This window comes from Xyrauchen texanus, chromosome 11, assembly GCF_025860055.1.
Source record: "Xyrauchen texanus isolate HMW12.3.18 chromosome 11, RBS_HiC_50CHRs, whole genome shotgun sequence".
Taxonomy (NCBI): domain Eukaryota; kingdom Metazoa; phylum Chordata; class Actinopteri; order Cypriniformes; family Catostomidae; genus Xyrauchen; species Xyrauchen texanus.
This window is the reverse complement of record NC_068286.1, coordinates 44,785,325-44,806,875: the sequence shown is the minus strand read 5'-3', so window position 1 is coordinate 44,806,875 and position 21,551 is coordinate 44,785,325. Positions and strand designations below refer to the sequence as shown.

Sequence of the window (21,551 nt, the reverse complement as noted above, 5' to 3'; positions counted from 1 at the left end):
TTCACACTCAGTTCAAACAGGTAAAATGAATGCTCTAGCTTATAAGTAAATATTATTTATGATCATTTGTTATCTTTACAATGCATCATCATCAATCCTAAAGTAGAAAACTTGCCAAAATGATTCGCTAATTTTAGAAAATGTCACTGGCAAATAAAACAAGTACATTTTACTTAACTTTTCGATATTGGTGTCCCCAGCATGCATCATGTTTGAATAATAAATGTGCTTGCGTGTTGCAAGTTTGTTTACACTGGTTTTTATTGTTAATTTTGCTGTAACGTTTGGTAACATGTCTAAAGTTAATTGTTTATACAAAATAAGAAGTGTAGTCTAGGGCATACTTTTATTTCCCTGCTAAACGTAAATATACATTTAAAGGTGCTATAAGATTAACAACAAGCGTTTGAAATGGGTACTGCAGTCCAAATTCAAAATATTGGAGAGTTGTCTGCCCCTCCCCAGACTCGACTATTGGTGAGTGAGCAGTGGGCGGGATCAAACGAGCAAAACATAAACAGAAATTCCGACCCGGAATAGAAACTTCAATGTAGATATACTGGCTGTAGCATTGTTATCGGAGAAGCCAGTATTTCAATTTATCTTGTCTCTAATGACATATTATGTTCATTTTATGATTTAGTACAGTCAAAATATTACATATAGCACATGTGCGTATATGTGTGTATTAGTTTATTAATTTGAGTGCTTATAAAGTATTAACAATTTTCATAGTAGCATAATGAAAGAAACATTAATAACACATATACATTTAAATATATTTTGAACACCATGCTAGCAATAAACTTACCCTGATATTCATTTTGTAAGTTAATGTGCAGACTATAATTATATTAGTGTTTTTTTTTTTTTTTAATACATTTATTTATTTTGTGTGTGTGGAAAAAAAAAATATTTCTTACATATTTTACATGCGTATAAAAATTTAAATATAGGAATTTTAGTTTTTGCTACACCAGGCAAATATCTACAATATATCTACAGTATAAATTTGTTACATAATTGGTATGAATATTCTTTTGTTACATTTATGTAAACAAACTAGTTTATTATGTGTTTATATGTTTGGCTACAATAAACGTTCACTGTAACTGTTTATAGAGAGAGAGAGAGAGAGAGAGAGAGAGAGAGAGAGAGAGAGAGAGAGAGAGCACCTTATTTTAATTATATTTCTATTGTTATTTGTTACTATTTTATTATTATTATTATTATTATTATTATTATTATTATTATTATTATTTGTCTTGTCATTATCTGTTTTGTGTATTAATGCTTTGGCAATATTGTATGTAAACATAATCATGCCAATAAAGTGCTTTAAAATTGAAACTGAAAATTGAGAGAGAGAGAGAGAGAGAGAGAGAGAGAGAGAGAGAGAGAGAGAGAGATCTCGCGCCTATTGCTGAGAAACTCCCATCGGATTAACCCTCCTTCAATTCATTTATTTACCGGCCCAATGACTGTTCTGTTTGTTCAACGCGATGGATAGTTCATGAATGTGTTACTCCTCTTGTAAGGTGAGTGATATAGCCTGAAGCATGCAAATATTAGTAATAAACGTTATGGCGCGTCTTGGACGAGACGAGACAAATTTGACAGATTAGAGGGAATTAGCGCGAGGTACTTTCATGCAACGCCTCTAAAGACGCATTGTCAGCGAATATAGACACATTGTTGTATTTATTATGAATATGATGAGATGTAGAGTGAGTTTTGTGCAGCTGGATCCTTTTAAATTTGATAAACATAACTGAACATTATATTTATTTATTTTTACATAAAACGTGTAAGCGTTTAATTGCCCATGACCAATTAATACATCCTAAGAAATACCCAGGTATAATTGCTATTAGGCTACTTTAATAATAGAAGGTCTAATAGTATTACTATTTTTGTCTTTCACTGCAAGTTATCTGATCTAGAGATTCTGACACATAGCCAATATAATATAATATTATCTTCTTGTCTTACAGTATTTCAGGGAATGCCAGATAACCTTGTTTATTTAAGTGAGATATGAATTATTTCCTCTCTTCCAGGAGATATCCTCAACATATCAAAATATTCCTATTATTATTTAACAGGAAGGAAAATGATAGATTGAATGTATAAATTCAATTCAGGCATTAGTGCATTGGGGTGGGGGTGGGGGGGTAGATAAATACAAACACACACAAGAGGAATAGACCACCACTTGGCAGCTTAGTCAACACACACATTGTCTAAGCTGTTACACATTTGCGTATGCAAGTATTGAGAGTGAGATCAGGCTGCCGTCAAGGCTATAATTCATTTATGCTGTTATTTTTAGGAGCAGCAGAATACTGTGAATTCTTGATGCCTTGTAATGGTAAACTTACCAAAACGGACCATTCTTAGATGTCTGTCTGACAATCCAATGACGACATATATCAGTTAAACACAATAATAGCATTACCATCGAAACTAACGTTTAACACATATGATGAAAAATTGCAACTGGGATCTTGCATGTACAGCACTACACATTTTATTTAATTTATTTAATCGAAAATGTGTCTTTCAGACATGGGCCAACATTTTGCAAGCTGCTGACAGCTGAAATGGGCAATTTGTGTCAATATTCTCTTAACTGGCTCTTGGCGAGGAAGATAGTGGTCTGAACAGGAACTGATATGATTACCCTCTCCATATGAGAGTGACTGAAGCCCCGAGGGCAAATGACAGCTCCTATTACAGACACACAAAAAGAGCACACACATTTTACATAAAAAAACACTCTCTCATGCTTTCAAAGACAATGACTTTGTTCACACTTAGGTGCCTTTAACACTGGCAGTTTATTCCATTTAGATAATGCAGATATTCGCCTTTAGACACTGGGGTTAGGGTTCGCTCTGGAGTGCATAAACACACACACACACACACACACACACATAAAGCGCCCTGCATTATGTTCTGATTTCTGTGCACTGTGCTTGTTTGTGATGTGGCAAGTTGTGCGGAAATGCACCGGGGTTTGACAGAATCGTATCTTGAGTCTAAAACCAGATCAACACTTTGAATTCGGACCGCAGAAAACATGCACAGCTTGAAAACCACCTTAGACTAGACAGTAATACTTATATGTACAAACAGTGATATTGGCCTTTCTGACTAAAACCAATGCCTATTTTCTACTATGCAAAGCTAATTTCTACACCTGAATATACTGTAACAATTTATGGATACAACTAATGAATATAACAACATAACTTATTTTGATAATCGATTAATCTACCGATTATTCGGCCGATTATTCGACTATTCTGCAAATATTATTCATCATTAGTTCTTAACAAATGATTCAGCTTGTGCCCCTACTTAAAAGGTTGTATTAAACATGCTTACTAACAATAAAGAGGACAAAATCATCTTTTAAAAATACCTCTAAATGACATTCAATGAATTAAAGGGAAAAAAATATAAATGAAATATTTTCAAGTGTTTTTGTCTTGTTTTCCATTTAAAATTGTCTAAAAATCCTTAAAACAAGATACATTTACTTGAGTAGCAACATGTAATATATTTAGACATGCTTTAAGAGAATGCACCTTAAATATACAGTGTGTATTTTGTATATAAGTGTATTTTTTCATTTGGTTATGCTTCTGCGAGTGCAGTAAAGACAAAATCAGCCAATTCTCTTCACGATAAGAAGCACACAATGACACATATATTATGATTCCATAAGTCTCGAGCCATCACGTTACAATCTAGCTGCATTCAAAGTGCGTGCTCGATGGACAGAGTCTGCATCAGCCGGGTGCAGTTTCAATCGGGACATTCACACAACTCATAGAAGAGGCGCTGACCGCACAGAGAAATGACAGTTTCGGAGTTTGTACTTATTTACATGATCTGCTTCCGTATTATTTGAACTTTAAAGGGTAACTAAACACCTGCTCAGAGTCTGACTCCACCCACTAGAAATATTTGAAAATGCTGGAAAAGTGGGCAGACCCCGGCGGGGATAGAGGGAACGAACCGAGTGCGGTGCTGAGCGGGGGCACCTGAGACTCGTAGTGACGGATTAATTGACAGCTGCTGTCAGACTCTATGTTATTATTATTCCTCACACGGTCGCAAGACGACATGTACATGAATCTGGCATGGTGAGCTGGAACCTGCTTACGTCACGAAGTACCGCAAACAGCCAATAGGAAAATGCAACTGCAGTAGCCACCGTTCAACCTGAAGAGGGCAGCACTCAGACGTTTTTACACCATATATTGTAGTGTAACACTTTATACACAAATGTCAAAAAAATTACTTGAATCAATGACCAGTACTAATAAAGCCCCATTCTTACAGATCATTAACTAAAAAAAGTTGGTTTAGGGTTTAGTTACCCTTTAATAAAGCTGTAACGCATTAAATATAACTGCATTTAAGATGTAACACCGGGGTGTTTCCTTTAATGAGCTCCGGCTCCACTTATTCCACAACGAGTGTGCTTCTGTTTTTACTTATTTTGTATATTTGCATTATAATCCCCTTATAATTGCCGATCTACATCAACTGAAGCAGTGAAAGTTTAGAGTGCATCTGAACTGTGAACTGTGTAATTCTTCCTCAGACAGGCGCGAGCTGCAGTGCTGCTCTCACGCGTCATCATTAGAGTTTAATGTGATCTCATGTTACGTTAAATGTGATCAAACGACTATTCGACAATGAAAATTTCTGTTGACAATTCTTTAGTGTCAAATATGACGATAACGTCGACTAATCGTTTCAGCCCTATAACAATAATATAGAGTTTAGTAAGCACTTTATTCTCATGTCAATAAAGTGCTCTTGAAAAGCAGGATGTTCAGACTTTCCCTTTAACACACTCTATATCTCTCAATTGTTGTTTCTTCACAGAATCAGGAAATGCTCACATGCTTTTAATGGAAACAGCACTATAGACAGCATTACAGTAAAGTAGACAGGCTGTTTACACACAATCACGCTGACATAAGCAAACACACTGCATTATACTTTGGAAAGTATTACTTTTAGTTGTTTTGAGGCTCTAAACAAGTATATCTGATGTCCCTATAGCCAACATTTAGGGTGTCATCCAGCTATGAGTTTTTCCACTTTGTCTTCACTGCACAACTAAAATAATTCTCATAGTAACTTTTACTGGCCAGTAATTGCATTTATTTACAGTACTTACAGTATGTAAACCAGGGTTATTATAGTTTTGGATTTTTTATTTCTATTTAATATTCAACTTATCATTCCAGTTTCGTTTAGTTTTCGTTATTTTACATTAGTTTTCACACTTATGAGAATTTCGTTTCCATTTAGTATTTAATGGCTGCCAAAGCTAATGTGTTTAATGGTTAAAAATCATTTAAATATGTTTAACGTCAATCCATTTCTCACGGCAGTCTTGTGTTACTTGTATCTAGTGGCATTTTCATGTTTAATTAAGATGGACTGTAAATGTTTTGAATGTTACGCTAGAATAAAATGTGTATCAAAAACTAAAACTAATATAATTCAAGGTCATTTTATTTACTTTTAGTTCGTTTTTGAGTTATGAAAATGTATATTAGTTTAGTTAAATTTTTTTCCAATCATGTCAGTTTTTATTTTTTATTTCAGTTAACATAATTTCTTTCATTTAGTTTTCGTTAACGATAATAACAATGATGAGAACTTAATCACACACACCATAAATTGTGCCTTAGATGGTATATATATATTACGGATTACACCCGGTGATCACCATTCAGCTTTCTCTGAAAGACACACACCCCTCAGACCACGCTGTTCTGCCAGTCTTTCACTGTATTTCTGTTTTGTTGTGCTTGTGAGTGGTGTGGCAGCATTATATAGATGCTTTATTAAAGTCTGTGCACTCTGTTATTCTCTCTCTCTCTCTCTCTCTCTCTCCCTCTGTCTAAAAGAGTTAAGGGCAATGATGGGATTACCAAAGCATTTAAGGAGAGGTTGAACACACACACTTTTACATATATAGTTGTATCATAGTACTGGAAACTTCATAAATACATATCTGCATTCACACAGTCACAATCACACTGACATATAATAAAATATAACCAACAAACCAATCAAAAGCAACCATCCTAGATCAATTCGTAAAGTTTTGTTTGTGTGTGTGTGTTTGTGTGTATATAAAGAAAAGGTATAAAGATATAAAGGTATAAAACATTTTATTTCATTTGTTCTTTGTGTCTGGCAGTACTCTCGTTTGTTCAAGAGCTTTTTCCTGTATAGCTCTTGTTTTGCCTCATAGCATGTGCATGAATCAGAAAAAGGGACAAAAGTGAGATTAATTAAATAGAAGCACTGAGATATTTTGATGAGACAGATTCTGGTTATGGGGGAAAGAGAAGGATAAACTAAAGAAATGAGAGAACACGCAAATAAGAGGGAGAAAGAGAGCTGTGTTCTCTGTTTTTGCACTGAAAGCATTAATTATTCAACAGCTAAGAGCTGAAAATGTTCAGAGGGACTCCGAAAAGCCTGACTCTCTCTCTCTCACTCTCACTCTCACTCTCACTCTCACTCTCCCTCTCTTCCTGTCCCTCCATCTCTCTGACTTCCATTGTCACTCTATATTGCCATAACACTATTTTGTGAGTCCTTTTTCATCTATCCATTCTGTTTTACTCATGTGCTTTCTCTTTCTCTCAAAACTTGAGAATAGCCCACTAAACATGTCCGCCTACCAGGGGTACGGGTGGTTTCCGCCATTGTAGAGACACAATGTTATAAACTTCCAAGATCACCTGAGTTTCCAGTTACGGCAATGACGTAATCACGCTCGCATCCTCCAATCATTTGTAGAGTTTGGGAATTTTGAATGTATTTGCATTAAATTATTTGAAATTGTTAATAATTTTGAATTAATTGCATGCGTTAATGTTTTAATGCTATATATATATGTATATATATATATATATATACATACACACACGCACACACTGATCAGCTACAATGTTAAAACTACCTGCCTAATGTTGTGTAGGCCCCCCACGTGCCACCAAAACAGAACCAACCTGTAGCTCAGAATAGCATTTGATATTCGTCTCACCACAGTTGTACAGAGTGGTTTTCTGAGTTACCGTTGACTTTGTCAGTTCGAACCAGTCTGGCCATTCTCTATTGACCTCTCTCATCAACAAGGTGTTTCCGTCCGCAGAACTGGCACTCGCTGGATGTTTTTGTTTTTGGCACCATTCTGAGTAAATTATACAGACTGTTGTGTGTGAAAATCCCAGAAATATACTCAAACCAGCCCATCTGGCACCAAAAATCATGCCACGGTCTAAATCACTGAGATAAAAAATGTTCCCCATTCTGATGGTTGATGTGAACATTAACTGAAGCTCCTGACACGTATCTGCATGATTTTATGCACTGCACTGCTGCCACATGATTGGCTGATTAGATAATCGCATGGATGATTGTTGGTGCCAGACGGGCTGGTTTGAGTATTTCTGGGATTTTCACACACAACAGTCTCTAGAATTTACTCAGAATGGTGCTGAAAACAAAAACATCCAGCGAGTGCCAGTTCTGCAGATGGAAACACCTTGTTGATGAGAGAGGTCAACAGAGAATGGCCAGACTGGTTCAAAGTGACAAAGTCTACGGTAACTCAGATAACCACTCTGTACAATTGTGGAAAGAAGAATAGCATCTCATAATGCTATTCTGAGAGGCGGGTTGGCACTCTTTTGGCGGCAAGAGGGGGACCTACACAATATAAGGGCAGGTGGTTTAGCTATGTGCAGACACTGCTTGGATTCAGGCTGAGATCAGGTAAGCAGAAGCGTTTGGTTAAAGTGAGGGGTGTGATTTGAAGTTAGTTGAGACAGAAAATTTCCAGCTGTGTAACCCAGGAACAAAACCAGGGCAGAGGCTTGAGACAACTTCCAGAGGTTAAAAACAAGTTGAGAAACAATATTTTGAATGTGCTCTAGGAATATAGCAGTTTATGGCATACGGCCTGCAAGGACTGAGTCCGCCGTCTAGCCCTCAAATGACCAGAACCTGGATGAGCAGTGATTAGGAAGTGCCTTATTTTCTTTTTAAACAAAGAGACAATGCTTTTTATTAGCATTCAGTGTCCTCGCTTCCAGGGCTTAAGATTTGTATATCTTCTGAAAAACAGTAAATGCAAGTAGCTTAGGTAGGGAGGTACTGTTAGAAGAGGGCACCACCTGGCAGTACAGGTGGAGATTGTTAGGCACAGACGGTTCCAACTGAGATGTTAAAGCCACAGGCTCATGGAAGGAATGGGGTCTCTTTCCTCCTATCGCCTGATTTGGTAGTCTCCCACTCTGAGAAATGAGCATATATCTAGTAATATATTATTCAATTTCACTGAGAACCAGGATCTTACTGTAAAACACAGTGTAGTGATGTTACCTTGTATGGTTCATCAACAAAAAGTTAAATGACGTAAGTCTTGCCTCACTTTGCTGAAGACTGCTAGTGATCTTCATGAGGAGAAGAACAAGAGTTGAGCAACGGCAGTGAGGCGGGACTCCTTGGTTATTGCTATAAACTGTCAGCTGGTGTCACTAGAATTTCCCATACTAAGACACTAGACGGATGTTAGAAAGATAATAACATTACATGTGTCTCTTTGACAGAGCTGAGCGCCCTTGGAGCTCCCACCATGGCAGCAAAAAAGAGTCCATGTTTGATGGAGAGGACGTGGACCATTGGAACAGAAAGAAAGCAAAGAACCTGCACACTCTGGAATTCATCACAGATGGAACAAGAACTCTGAATCGTTCTGTTAGCAGCCATATGCCAGTAGTCATATCAAACTTGGAGTACAAAACTAGTGTCTTTAAATGCAGGTGAAAGGTCTGGACCAGATAACTGAAATCCACATCGATGCAGCATGAACGAAAAGAACTAAAACTTCAAAATTACTTGTAATGCATGTAGCTATTTTGGACTGACCATTGAAACATTGAAACAAATATATGTAATGTTAGCAGTCAAACTACTTAACTGCTGATATCTTTAAGTGGTTAACGGACTGAGGCACTGCAAAGTCCTTTAGAATGATGGGCTGGACTGAGGAATCATCGATAAAAATGAAAGCTTTAAAGAATTGGTGATGCAGTCCTCTTCAGTGGAGCAATATCTCATCACACTCTAGGGTAAGTGTGGATTGTGTGTACGTGTGTTTTGTTGTGTACTAATCTGTCCATTGTGTGGGGTGTTTTCTTGTGTGTATATGCTTTGTTGATCGGCTCAGTGTGTGTGACGCAGTAACACTCTGTCCCAGTCTCTACAAACCTAATCCAATTAGAATATGTCTCAGTCCCTTAGGGTCGTCTGTCTTTATCTGTCTGTAATGTGTGTATTGCATATAGGCATGGTAGTACTTAGGGCGAATTCCAATCGAAAGTGATCATCCCTATGCCCTACTCACTACGAAAGAGAGAGCTCTTGATGTGGGCACTCTGAAGGTTAGTTTAAATGTAGCCTTCACTAAAAGTCTTGTGAAAGGGCCCTTTATGGAAAAATGTAGTTTCCTACTTTTGTTTGGAACGACCTTTCGAGTGGTGTCCCCTTCGCGAAGTGCCCTTCAAGGGTGCATAAATGCTGTTTGGAAAACACCTATAGTTTTAGCCTGTTCGAATTGAGGGGGTGGGGGAACCCCCCATAAGGCCAAAATAATGTAACCTGGGGGGTCCCCTGGTGTTTCACCAAAACTAAAATAATAGAAACAAAATGTGATTTTCTTTGTACATGATTGTTGGTACTTTTAAGGTACTAACATTAAATCATCTTTTAAACCATTCACGAGGTGCGACTTAGAATGCCCACAGTTAATATGCATTAACATTGCCTGAATTTATCTAACACTACATGTTCACTCATTATCAGACAGGTGTGAAGTTACTACATGGATAACTCGAATAATAAATTAAACTTACTTATAACTGACTATGAATCTCAGCCACGGTGACCAATTTACATTCTAAAAATCATAATATATTTTTGAACCTTACATCTTACTCTTGTGTTACAACTCATTCAAATATAAAAATGACTCATTTAAATAAATATATTGAATTATGTTGTAAATTTTTGTCAGGGATTCACATAGAGAGTTTTGGTTGTGTGTGCATCTGATCAGTTCAAACAGGGTAGACAGTCTCGTGACACCCCCCAACCCCCCACCCCCCGGCCTTAGCTCTGCCTGTCAGTGGTGTTTGTGAGACAGACATGTTGTGATAACTGAAGTATCTGAGAGGCTTTTAGCCTGCTGAAAGTGTTTTACAGGTCAGGATCCTATAACTGATTGGATGAGTGTAAGTTTTCAAGGTATTTAGCGTTGGTCATTGATGCATAATATAGTAAGCATAGTCTGCCAGTAAAAAAGTCCTCCCATGTGAATGAATTGTAGACAATTTTTTGAATTGTACAAGTTGTTCAACCTAGCCATTAAAGTTAGCTGCCCATGCTAATGATAGACCACAGCCATTATCTTGCAGAGAGAGCATGAGCAAAGCTTTTTGTATGAGGGAACATGGGCGTGAGGGGGAATTAAACCTCACTTTAGTGGCCTCTAATCTAATTGAAAAGAGAGAGAGAGAGAGAGAGAGTGAGTGAGGGAGAGAGAGAGAGCTCCAACCTGAAATTAGCATGTGATTGAAAAATGTATTGAATATGGTCCCCTATCCCAATGGTACAACCCAGATTTAATTCCTAGATCCATTTTAGTGATCTACCAGTCCACAGATAAAAGGAATACTCGTAATTGAATCCCTCTATCGTTACTGTATTCTAAATATACGCAATATGTGTCTATTACTGGCTCCTGATTTTGGAGCGTAAAGAAGCCATAAGTGCTGTACATAAGGTCCCTGTAGATCAAGAGAAGGCTGAAGCATATATCATGAATAAAAGATAATAGTGCTGATAAAGTAATGGAAGTCATTAAAGTAGGTTTGAGTAGGAAGTCTCAACTACCTTTGGCACTGAATCCTCTTGAAGAGAGAAAAAAGAAGAGAAAGCGAGAGAGATGATGTGGTTGCTGAGGAAGAGAAAGATAAAGTGTGTAATTTCTGAGCCACTAGTGTCAACAAAAAGAATTTCGAAAAGAATCACTGTGTTCAAACAGATCCTAGAAAACTCACACTGGTTGTACCAGAGACTATTTAGCAGATACGGGCCACTTCTATTTAAATGAATGGGAGAAATCAGAACGGCCAACCAAGAAGCTCTATCGTCCAACGGTCGTTACAGGTAAAAGAGCCAATCACCTTTTAGATACAGACATCGCATGTCAATCATCTCGCTAACGTGCATGCACATTAGCTATACAAGCTGGGAAAATTGCGTGTTTTAGCGTAATATGAGGTAAAGAAGCACGATTTATGATTCAAACATTATCAAATTGAATTGCTGATTTGAACTATGTTCTTTGATATTAATCTTGACCAACTGTTTTTGAGATTTCGGTGTTCTCCCATTCAAGTAGATTGAAGCTGCACTGGCATGACTGGAAATAGCCCTCCCGAGAGCGTTCCAAAGATGGCCGACAGTGGACTGACTTGCTAGAAAAACTTGGGTTGTACTAACAGTAAGTCCTGCTGCTGCCCCATACGCACACCATTGGTTAAGCCAATGTTTGTGTCAGGACGCACCATGCAAACAAACAGAGGAATGATTTGAACGCACAACAGAGCTAAACTTTTATATGAAATCAATTTACAAATGGACTTATAGTTGACTGCATATTAAAGCTGCACTACAGAAGATTTAGATTTTTGGTTTAAAATGAACAAAATGCCTATATTGATGGAGTACATAAAAACAGTGTTCAAAACAATGTCCTTACCTTACATCAATTCACTAGGTTAAGCCTAAAAAATGTATTTGTATTTTGAGCTGTCAGTCGGATTTGGTGCAAAATCGCCAAACATCGTAACGTTGTGTCAGTAAAAACAGAAAAGAAGTACCGCTGGGAAAACGACGGTGCTCAGTTCAGTCAGTCACTGTCACAGAGTTCAGGACAGCATCGTTGCAGTCTGGATGGATGTTTAACTGTTAACTGTTTGGCAAAGTTAATTACTTGTTATCTGGTATGGTTGTTGAATATGAGAATAGATTCATTTTAACTTACACTGACGTCTATGTAGATAACCATTGAGTAAGTGCAATGATCTGCTTTGATTGGTCCAGCATCAGTTGATCCTCTTGTGATTGATCATGACCTCATTGGTCCCACCCACTCACAATACCGGCAGCCTGCTCTCTCGCTTCTGGATTTACAAATGCTTTTTGCTACAGGTTTTTCGCCAAAATTGTTGCTAAAGTCAAGGCTTGAACATTTACAGTTGCAGATCTGGGAGGTTATAAATGCCGATTTGTAGTTGAACTGTGAAAGTAAGTAAGTAAATAAGTAAGTCGTTGTATTTATATGAATGTCATTTTACACATTTGTGACTATTTGTCTGCAACTTTTAATTGAAAACACAGGTTTTTGATTATTGTCTGTGAGTGCAGATTTTAACATTCAACTTCAGTTATGTTTTCACACTAGGCTGTGGGTGTAAATTTCAACTTACGAATACATATGTTTTTTAAACAAGTTCTCAAATTCAAATCTACAAGCTCTACGGGGGTCTGGGTAGCTCAGCGAGTATTGACGCTGACTATCACACCAGGAGTTGCGAGTTAGAATCCAGGGTGTGCTGAGTGACTCCAGCCAGGTCTCCTAAGCAACCAAATTGTCCTGGTTACTAGGGAGGGTAGAGTCACATGGCGTAACCCCCTCATGGTCATGATTAGGGGTTCTTGCTCACAATGGGGTGCGTGGTAAGTTGTGTGAGGATCGTGGAGAGTAGCGTGAGCCTCCCATGCTGAGTCTTCACGGTGTCATGCACAGCGAGCCATGTGATAAGATGCGCGGATTGACATTCTCAGAAGCGGAGGCAATTGAGTCTTGTCCTCCACCACCCGGATTGAGGTGAGTAACCGCACCACCACAAGGACCTACTAAGCAGTGGGAATTGGGCATTCCAAATTGGGAGAAAAGGGGATCAAATAATACAAAATAACAAAATCTACAAGTTCTCCTGTTTTGCGACAGATTTACCTTCATAGATGAAGCTTATGTTGCTTGACTTGCTCATGTGAATCGAACCAAAACAATATTCGTGATGTTAACCGATCGTGATCTACATTGTCCGGTGAAGTTATTGTAACATGTTGACTAGTATTCATGACTTCTGAGTATTTTATTACATTGCTTTTCCAGGTTCGTAAATGTGTAAATATCTATCTACAATAGCTTTACTGTTAAATAAATTATTAATTACATATATTATTTTTAAAAAAATATTGCATTATATTTCCATGTTTGATAAAGTATATTTCATCCCCATCATTACTAAATCCTAATTTTATGTTTTTATTATTATTATTATTTTGCAGTCTTATTGTTTGCAGTGCATTGATGTACTGTTGTACTGTTAAGGTTTTACTTGCATTATCAACTGAGTCTGTACAATATAATCTAAAATATTAAAGTCTTCCATTGAACTCATATCAGGCATATCACGAGTTTCACCTCTTAGATTGATCATTGTAGTGCAATACAAACATTAACAGTAGATAAAACACTGTAATAACCATATTAAAATTCAGTATACTGATAACTGGTGGTGGTTGAGGAGAGTCCCCTGTTCTCTCTGTAGAAGTACTTTGAGTGTAGTGTCAGAAAGCACTATATGTGCAAATTCATTCATTCAAAATATGTAAATATGAGTGTTGATTATCTTTATCAAAGCAAGTAATATTTCTGTTTTAAATGTTTAATAGAAAAACATAATATCATACGGCTCTGAATATCTCCCAGTTATAATCACACACAGGCGATGTAAGCTCAAACCATACCAATTCATTTGCGCAGAAGAGCAGTGCCAAAACACATCTCACATAAAGCTTTCTTCCGCAATTTGAAAATATCTCATTTCAACCACAGAGTACAAAATTCCATAGTGAAGCTTTAATCTAGGATTAAACATTTTTACTGTGGAAAACATTACACACATTAGCTTTAAGCTCTGACCTAAAAAGAGAGGATTGAACGAAAAGACATCACACTCCCATGCCAAAATCGTCAGGATTCATACGACTTTCTAAATTTGTCTAATTCGTATGATATCGTGCGACTGCACTCGTTTGAATTCCTACGACTTTCACTACAGCCATTGACATTGCTGGAAATTGTTCCCATCTAATACGCGACAATTACTTGCTTCTGTCACACACATCAGCTTCCTATCATGTTTACACTCTCTGCTGAATGGTTAAGTTTAGATGAGGGGTTTGGGTAAGGGTACAATATTAATAAGTATGTCGTAACGGCTCGTGCGCGGAACTACCGCTTACTTCAGCATTAGAGATCCAGGAATATGCACGTTTATGCGAACAACATCGTGCAAGACCATACGAAATGGCCAATTCGGAAATTATGTACGATTTTTCATGAGATTGGGTTGTAAAAGATGTTTGGATGCCACACCATTATATCTAAAAACATTTTAAAAAATAGAGCTGTTTTTTTTTTTTTTGGGTGGAAATTGTTTTTTTTTGGCAGAATAGCCGCTTATATGTTAATATCATTTATTATTAATGTTATTAATATTTAATCATGTAAAAAGAATGCAATAAGCAGAGAAGTTGATCAGCACAGAAACTGATTTTAGCAGCAGAGTGGAAAAAGCGCAGGTGTGGCATGGTCAAGGGGTGTTTTTCCTGATTCATAATGCAAACTGCCTGAGGCACAAAGTTTGTTTTTAAACTGTTCAGAGAGCTGTTTGTTGCTTTTCCTATTGGGATCCTAAAGGTTTTTTTGTTGTTGTTTTTTTTTCCATCAATTGATATGGTTGGGAATTGAGAAGTTGTTCATCAGAACCAGTTCCATTAAAAAAAACAAAATCGGTTATCATCAGATGAACATTCATGACTGAAACTAGCTACTTACAGTTTTGCGGGCATGTCCAATTGTGTTTTTAACTGCCCCATCTTTTAATAACATGTGATATCGTGTCTGGGTTACAAGCTATCCACACTGACATGTGCTGAACACACATATGATACACATTGACATGAGCTGAAAACGCATACAATCCACACTGAAATGTGATAAATACCTATAATACATGCTAACATGGGCTGAACACACAAATAATCCTACTGAAATTTACTAAACATACGCAATCCAAATCAAGGTGAAACGTTCCGCACACACATATAATCCTGATCTGCCACGATCAGGACCTTTATTCAACTCTTTCCTAATATTGGGAAGCAGAGACGCTGGTCTTGACAGCCACTACATCTTATACCTTCCATGTCTGTTGTGTAAACAGGACGAGACGCGGTTCTCGCATCCAGAGGCAGCAGCGGAATGGTGCAGAACGAGATGCGCTTTTAAAAGTTAAACTTGTTCTGCTCTTAAAATGTGCCACATATAGGCAGAAGTGCATCAAAGTGGTCAAATATGTCCATCTAGTGCATGTTTACATGGACCAACAATTAAAAATAGTGTAGATAGGCACAAAAAAGCTTCTACAACATGTTTATATTCAAAACAGCAAGACACAATGCAGCGGAATAAAACAGAATGGGGATCTCCTTTTAAAAGATATAACCTCACGATACGCATGGCAATGGTCAAAGATGCAGGTTTATTAAAAAAAATTAAAAATAGTCCAGTTGGGTACAAAATTCCCCTTTGGTGTGGTGTCATGCTCTCTCTTTGGCTTACCGACTGATCACCAGTGAGTGGGCCAAGGGTGTGATTATGTAAAAGTAGACGTTGATGTGTGTGGAGGTGGTCATGCATTAATGAGCCACCATGTGATGTCACATAGTCATGGAAGTGGAGAACGAGGTGTTTTTGCAGCCTAATTTCAATAAATGCATTTAAGTTTTTTTTGTGCATTGGGGAGGAAGTTTGGAGTTCTGAAACTTACAGTATGTTTTTATAGAACGTATACAATAAACTCTTATATGTCAAAAGATCAAGGAAAATTGAGAACAGCGTTTAAACAGTCTGAAAGTAATTCCAACTCTGCTACTGAATCAACAAAGGCATTGTAATGAAGTCGGAACGTAGACGAGAGTAGGCGTTACGGTCTAGGGAGTCAAAAATGCTGTCAAATTGGATACTTCTCATCGTTGACTAGCAATCTAAGCAGAGGCAAATGTAGTGTCGCAATTGCAGTGAATGTCATTCAAATATTCCTTTACATAAAGACATGAAGTAATCTAATGTACCTATAATTAGGTCTTTTTCATACATTTTTAGTTAAATTATGACATCATTTCAGGATTAGGATCACAGCTCCTATAGAGAGATTATACAGAGTCTGTCATGCTTATATTTAGTATAACAGCACTCCTGCATGTGTGATAACACCTAATTAGAGTTAACAGATTAACATTGAAGAAAATAACAAAATTTCTTGGTTGATCAAAGCCAACAAACACTAAAGGGATAATTCAACCAAAATTCTCAGAACACAATCGAAAAACTCTTTTGGTCCATACAATGCAAGTGAATGGGTGCCAAAATTTTGAAGCTCCAAAAGCCACGTGAGGGCAAAATAAAAGTATTCCAGATGACTCTGGTGGTTAAATCCATGTCTTCTGAAGTGATATGATAGGTGTGGGTGAGAAACAGGTCAATATTTAAGACTAAATTCCCCTCCCTGCCCAGTCAATTTCCACTTTACTTTTACTTTCTCATTCTTCTGTTTTTAGTGATTCACATCCTTCTTGCAAATCACCCCTTAATGGGGAGGGAGGAGAATTTATGATTAAAAAAATGACTTAAATATTGATTTGTTTCTCACCCACACCTATCATATACATGGATTTAACCACTGGAGTCATATGGATTACTTTTATTTTGCCCTCACGTGGATTTTGGAGCTTTGAAATGTTGGTACCCATTCACTTGCATTGTATTGACCTATAGAGCTGAAATATTCTTCTAAATATCTTAATTTGTGTTCTGTAGAAAGAAGAAAGTCAAACACATCTGGGATGGCATGAGCGTGAGAAAATCATGAGAGAATTTGAATTTTTGGGGGAACTTTTCCTTTAAGCTACATCATCAGTAGTTTCCGTCATATGTTTCATTTGTTATACTACATTTACATTTATACATTTATGCATTTGGCAGACGCTTTTATCCAAAGCGACTTACAGTGCAATTATTACAGGGACAATCCCCCCGGAGCAACCTGGAATTAAGTGCCTTGCTCAAGGGCCCAACAGTGGAATCTTGGTGGTGCTGGGGCTTGAACCCCCGACCTTCTGGTTAGTAACCCTGAGCCTCAACCACTGAGCCACCACTGCCCCCATAATACTAGTATTACCAGGGGCGTAGCAATCATTTCAAATCACTTTGGTTTTATTGAAAGTGAGGGGGACACGTCCTCCGCATCACCTGCGTATTCTGTGCCATGAGTATTCCTAACACGGGAAGAATTAATGATAAGGGTAAAATATAGGAAATTCTCTCAAACCTTGTACTTTTAGCTGTGTGAAGATCCTGCTGCTCTGCATATTCTTTTGAAGAATCCCAAAGTTAGAATGAGCGGCTGAAGTTTTTAACAAGGTCCCCTATAGGCACGATTGTTTGGTGAACCTGCCACAATGTTCTTCAGGCTTTGCAAAGAGGATGGTATTGAGGGATGTGGCAGTTGAAAACCTTAATGGACAAACCTGCAGCTTGTGAATAAGTGTGGTGTATCTTTTCTCTGTCTTTGATTCATAACTAAAACTTTCTTGGATTATTCATTTTGTATATATAAAATAATGGAACTCCGGTTTGAATTATTTACAGGTATAGTTTAATGGGCATAGACATGTCAATTATGTATAGTGACGCCTTACCGCCATGCCCTTTCCATTTTCAAGAACTCTTGTTTCAAGCTAATTGCCATTCTACCTGCTTATTCTATTTCTGTGACTGCTGTTTAGGTTTAGGTCATAAATGTAAGACTTGTTACTCATTCCACTTTCACTGCCACAACAGAGGGGAAGCCTGTGTTCCACCATCTTAGGATAACTGTGCTAGTTTTTCCTGTTCAGTGAAAGGCTTTTGCTGTTCCATTTGAAATCGATTGAGACTGTGGTCTCTTTATGTGTCTTCTTTTCTTGATGATGTTCAAAGTATCAACTATCTCTTTCTGTATGCAAAGCAATATTACAGTTAATATTACAGTTAATATTGCTGGGTGAGTGTTGGGGAGATTCTGTAATGACTTTGATGTGTGTGGTATTGATTATACACTTTGACAGATGTAAGATGAATGGAAAGTGAGATCCAAATCCTGTGAAAACTGAGAACATAATGTGACCATGAGTCATGATCCCTTGGCTCTCTCTCTCTCTCTCACACACGCACTCAATCACTCTTTCCCCATTTCTATCTACCAATCTTTCTTGTCTCAGTTTAATATTTGTCTATCTCTTTGCCTTTGTTGCTCCTTCTCTCTGTTGATCATGAGGCTCCAGATGGTCTCTCACATTCCCTAGTGGGAAGTGTTTGAAATAAAGCACCATAAAATGGCAACACCACCACAACACTCAAACTCTATAACATAAAGAGAGAAACCATTTCATACCACTGTAAGAAGACAGGCTGACCGCACATTATCAGAACTTACTGGTACTTCTGTACACTCCATTTTGCTTGCCTCAGCTTGGCCCATTACAGTATGTGTCCTTAAGACCCATGTACTGCATGCGTAACACTCATTGCTTATACTGTATGTTTTAAAGGTGAAGTGTGTCATTTCTGCATCACTAGTGGCAACAAACAGAATTGCAAATGTAATGTTTTCAAAGAGGTTTCCTGAACACTGCCATTGGTTGAGCCAAGGTTGCTCTGTCTGGCTATTCAAGCATTTTTTTTTACATTTATGATTTGATTGAATTTGCATATCGTCACAAATGTTTTGATTGCCTATGATTTTTAATAGTGGTTTATAATGGCTAATATGGGCAGCATTGTTGACTCTGTCCATGTTAGTTATTTAATCAGAATGTTGCTCCATCTCTGAAGAAAAATCCTGTCAAATTCATATTATAGGATAAGTGACGTGGGATCAAAATTTGCCATGTTTAATAATTTCTGTAAACAAGATTTATAGTCAATATAAATGACTTTTCATAATTATTATCTAACTGTATTAAAGCTCCTGACACATGCCCTTGTATCAGAGAAATCTTTAAAAATATTGTGTTCTAATGATAACCTTTCACTTCATGTGCAGATAAATGGAGGAGCGGGATCGCAGTCGCTCACCATCTCGGAGGACCAGCAGAGTGGAGCAGGTGGTGGGACGTTGGCTTCGCCGCTCCAGAGAGTCCACCAGCCGGTACCATTCTTTTGATCTTAGTGTGTGTGTGTGTGTGTGTGTGTGTGTGTGTGTGTGTGTGTGTGTGTGTGTGTGTGTGTGTGTGTGTGCAATGAATGAGTGTACAGTACGTTCCTTTTGCATTGCATTTTTTATTATTTTGTGTTTGAGTATAGCATCACCCTGTCTCGCTCTCTCCATAGAGAGCGTGTGCTAGAGGACGGTCATCTTGGTGACCATGGCTCTCAGGAGCAGAGGAGCTATCCAATTAGAGTCACGGTTAAAATCCCACTTGACCCCACCCTCAATTCCCATGGCTTTACTGTCTCAGAACACAGTCCACCCCAGGTGCAGGATGTGACCGAAGGTAAACACAATACAGTCAATCGCAAACAAACATTAATCAAGTGAATTCTTGTAATCTACTATTGATTTGGTGTTGATTCAGCTTTGAATCATTTTGAAAATTATTAAATATTATTAATACATTTAATTAAATATTATCAAAAAAATACGATACATTGCCCCATGGATTGCCCATAGTTCTAAGCCTTCTTGGCACCCTTTTCTCCTCCTCTATTGGAATGAACACACTGAAGCAGTTCTAGATCATGGCCAGATGGCCTTGGTTAGCCCAAAGCTCAACTGTTTGACTTCCTATCAAGCGTTACACATTAGCTGCTGTCAATGACCCTCATCTGTAGCAACAGAGTGGGGAAAAGTAGAAGATAATTTTTGTGCTGGCAAAAAGTAAACAACAATGTTGAACAATAGGAACATATCCTACCCTTTCTGCATTAGTCATACTGTTCTGAAGAAAGATCATTTATTAATACTCCATTTTACTACCACCCATGGAGTCTCGAGTTCGAATCCAGGGTGTGCTGAGTGACTCCAGCCAGGTCTCCTAAGCAAACCAAATTGGCCCGGTTGCTAGGGAGGGTAGAGTCACATGGGGTAACCTCCTCGTGGTAGATATAATGTGGTTCTCTCTCTCAGTGGAGAATAGCATGAAGCGTCCACATGTGCTATGTCTCCGCGGTAATGCACTCAACAAGCCTTGTGATAAGATGCGTGGATTGACGGTCTCAGACGCAGAGGCAACTGAGATTCGTCCTCCGCCATCCGGATTGGGGCGAGTCACTACGCCACCATGAGGACTTAGAGCGCATTGGGAATTGGGCATTTCAAATTGGGGAGAAAATGTAAGAGAAAAAAAAATGCTCCATTTTAAAATGTGACAACTTAAGTCTATTACACTTTATTTTGGAATATTAGCACCTTAACAATCTTTAGATCAGCGTGTTGGTATCAAAATGCCCCCTTACTTAGCTTCATGAAGATTTTTACATAATAGAAAGGGAAAATTTGACCAGGTCTTTTGAACCACATGATGGAGTCTGACTAAGCCAGCTTTCTAAACAGGCAGAGACTGTGGAGACAAAGCATTGCTGAGACGGTGAAAGCAAAAATGTCATATAACAGGGACTGTTAAAACCCAGACCTGATACTGCCTTTTATATACATGGCAAAAGTGTGTTCTGGTGCACTCTGCAGATTAATTGAGACTGTAAAATGGAATAAGTATATAGGTAACACTTGATAGTAAGAACACATGAGCAATTATGCACTAAAACCTGAAAGTGTTATGCCATATCACTGATATTGAATTAATACAGTACACTGTTCTATAAAGAAGTTAATATTGTGTGTTAAATTTTAGACACAATATGCCTTATTTAATACGGACAGTTATTTTATCTATTTTTGCTCTGCTAACAAAAATAATACCTAAAGAATCAGTGGCGTAACTCAGATTTTATCGGCCCCCATAAAATTTAATAATTTTGTTGTTTTTCTTTACTCATTATTGCTTCTGTATGTCTCAAAGCTGATCAAGTTGGCAGCTTTTCATAGTTAAATATGTTTGTTGTCTTACTTAAATTATATACAGTACCGCCGCTCCCTATAATCAACTCACTAGGAGGGCACCAGAAAGTCCACCGGCTGCCCTTACTCGCACGTTATAGGTTATTAAAGGACACAAAAGCAGTTGCGGAACACAGATGCCCCTGGTCAGAAAATCGCTTCAAGCTCATATCACGCAAACCCCCCCTACTCTGCGTAGGG

The 21,551-nt window shown here is 37.8% G+C and overlaps 1 protein-coding gene across 1 annotated transcript in view; it reads left to right on the top strand.

Moving 5' to 3' along the window:
* The first annotated feature begins 1,443 nt into the window (after window positions 1-1,443).
* LOC127652195 (FERM and PDZ domain-containing protein 1-like) overlaps window positions 1,444-21,551 on the top strand; it is a 41,526-nt gene continuing 21,418 nt past the window's right edge. Inside the window, exons 1-4 of the mRNA XM_052138267.1 lie at window positions 1,444-1,538; window positions 8,661-9,182; window positions 19,338-19,442; window positions 19,625-19,788. Of these exons, the coding sequence (XP_051994227.1) occupies window positions 19,342-19,442; window positions 19,625-19,788 (265 nt within the window). The 5' untranslated portion in view covers window positions 1,444-1,538; window positions 8,661-9,182; window positions 19,338-19,341. The remainder of the gene's footprint in view (window positions 1,539-8,660; window positions 9,183-19,337; window positions 19,443-19,624; window positions 19,789-21,551) is intronic.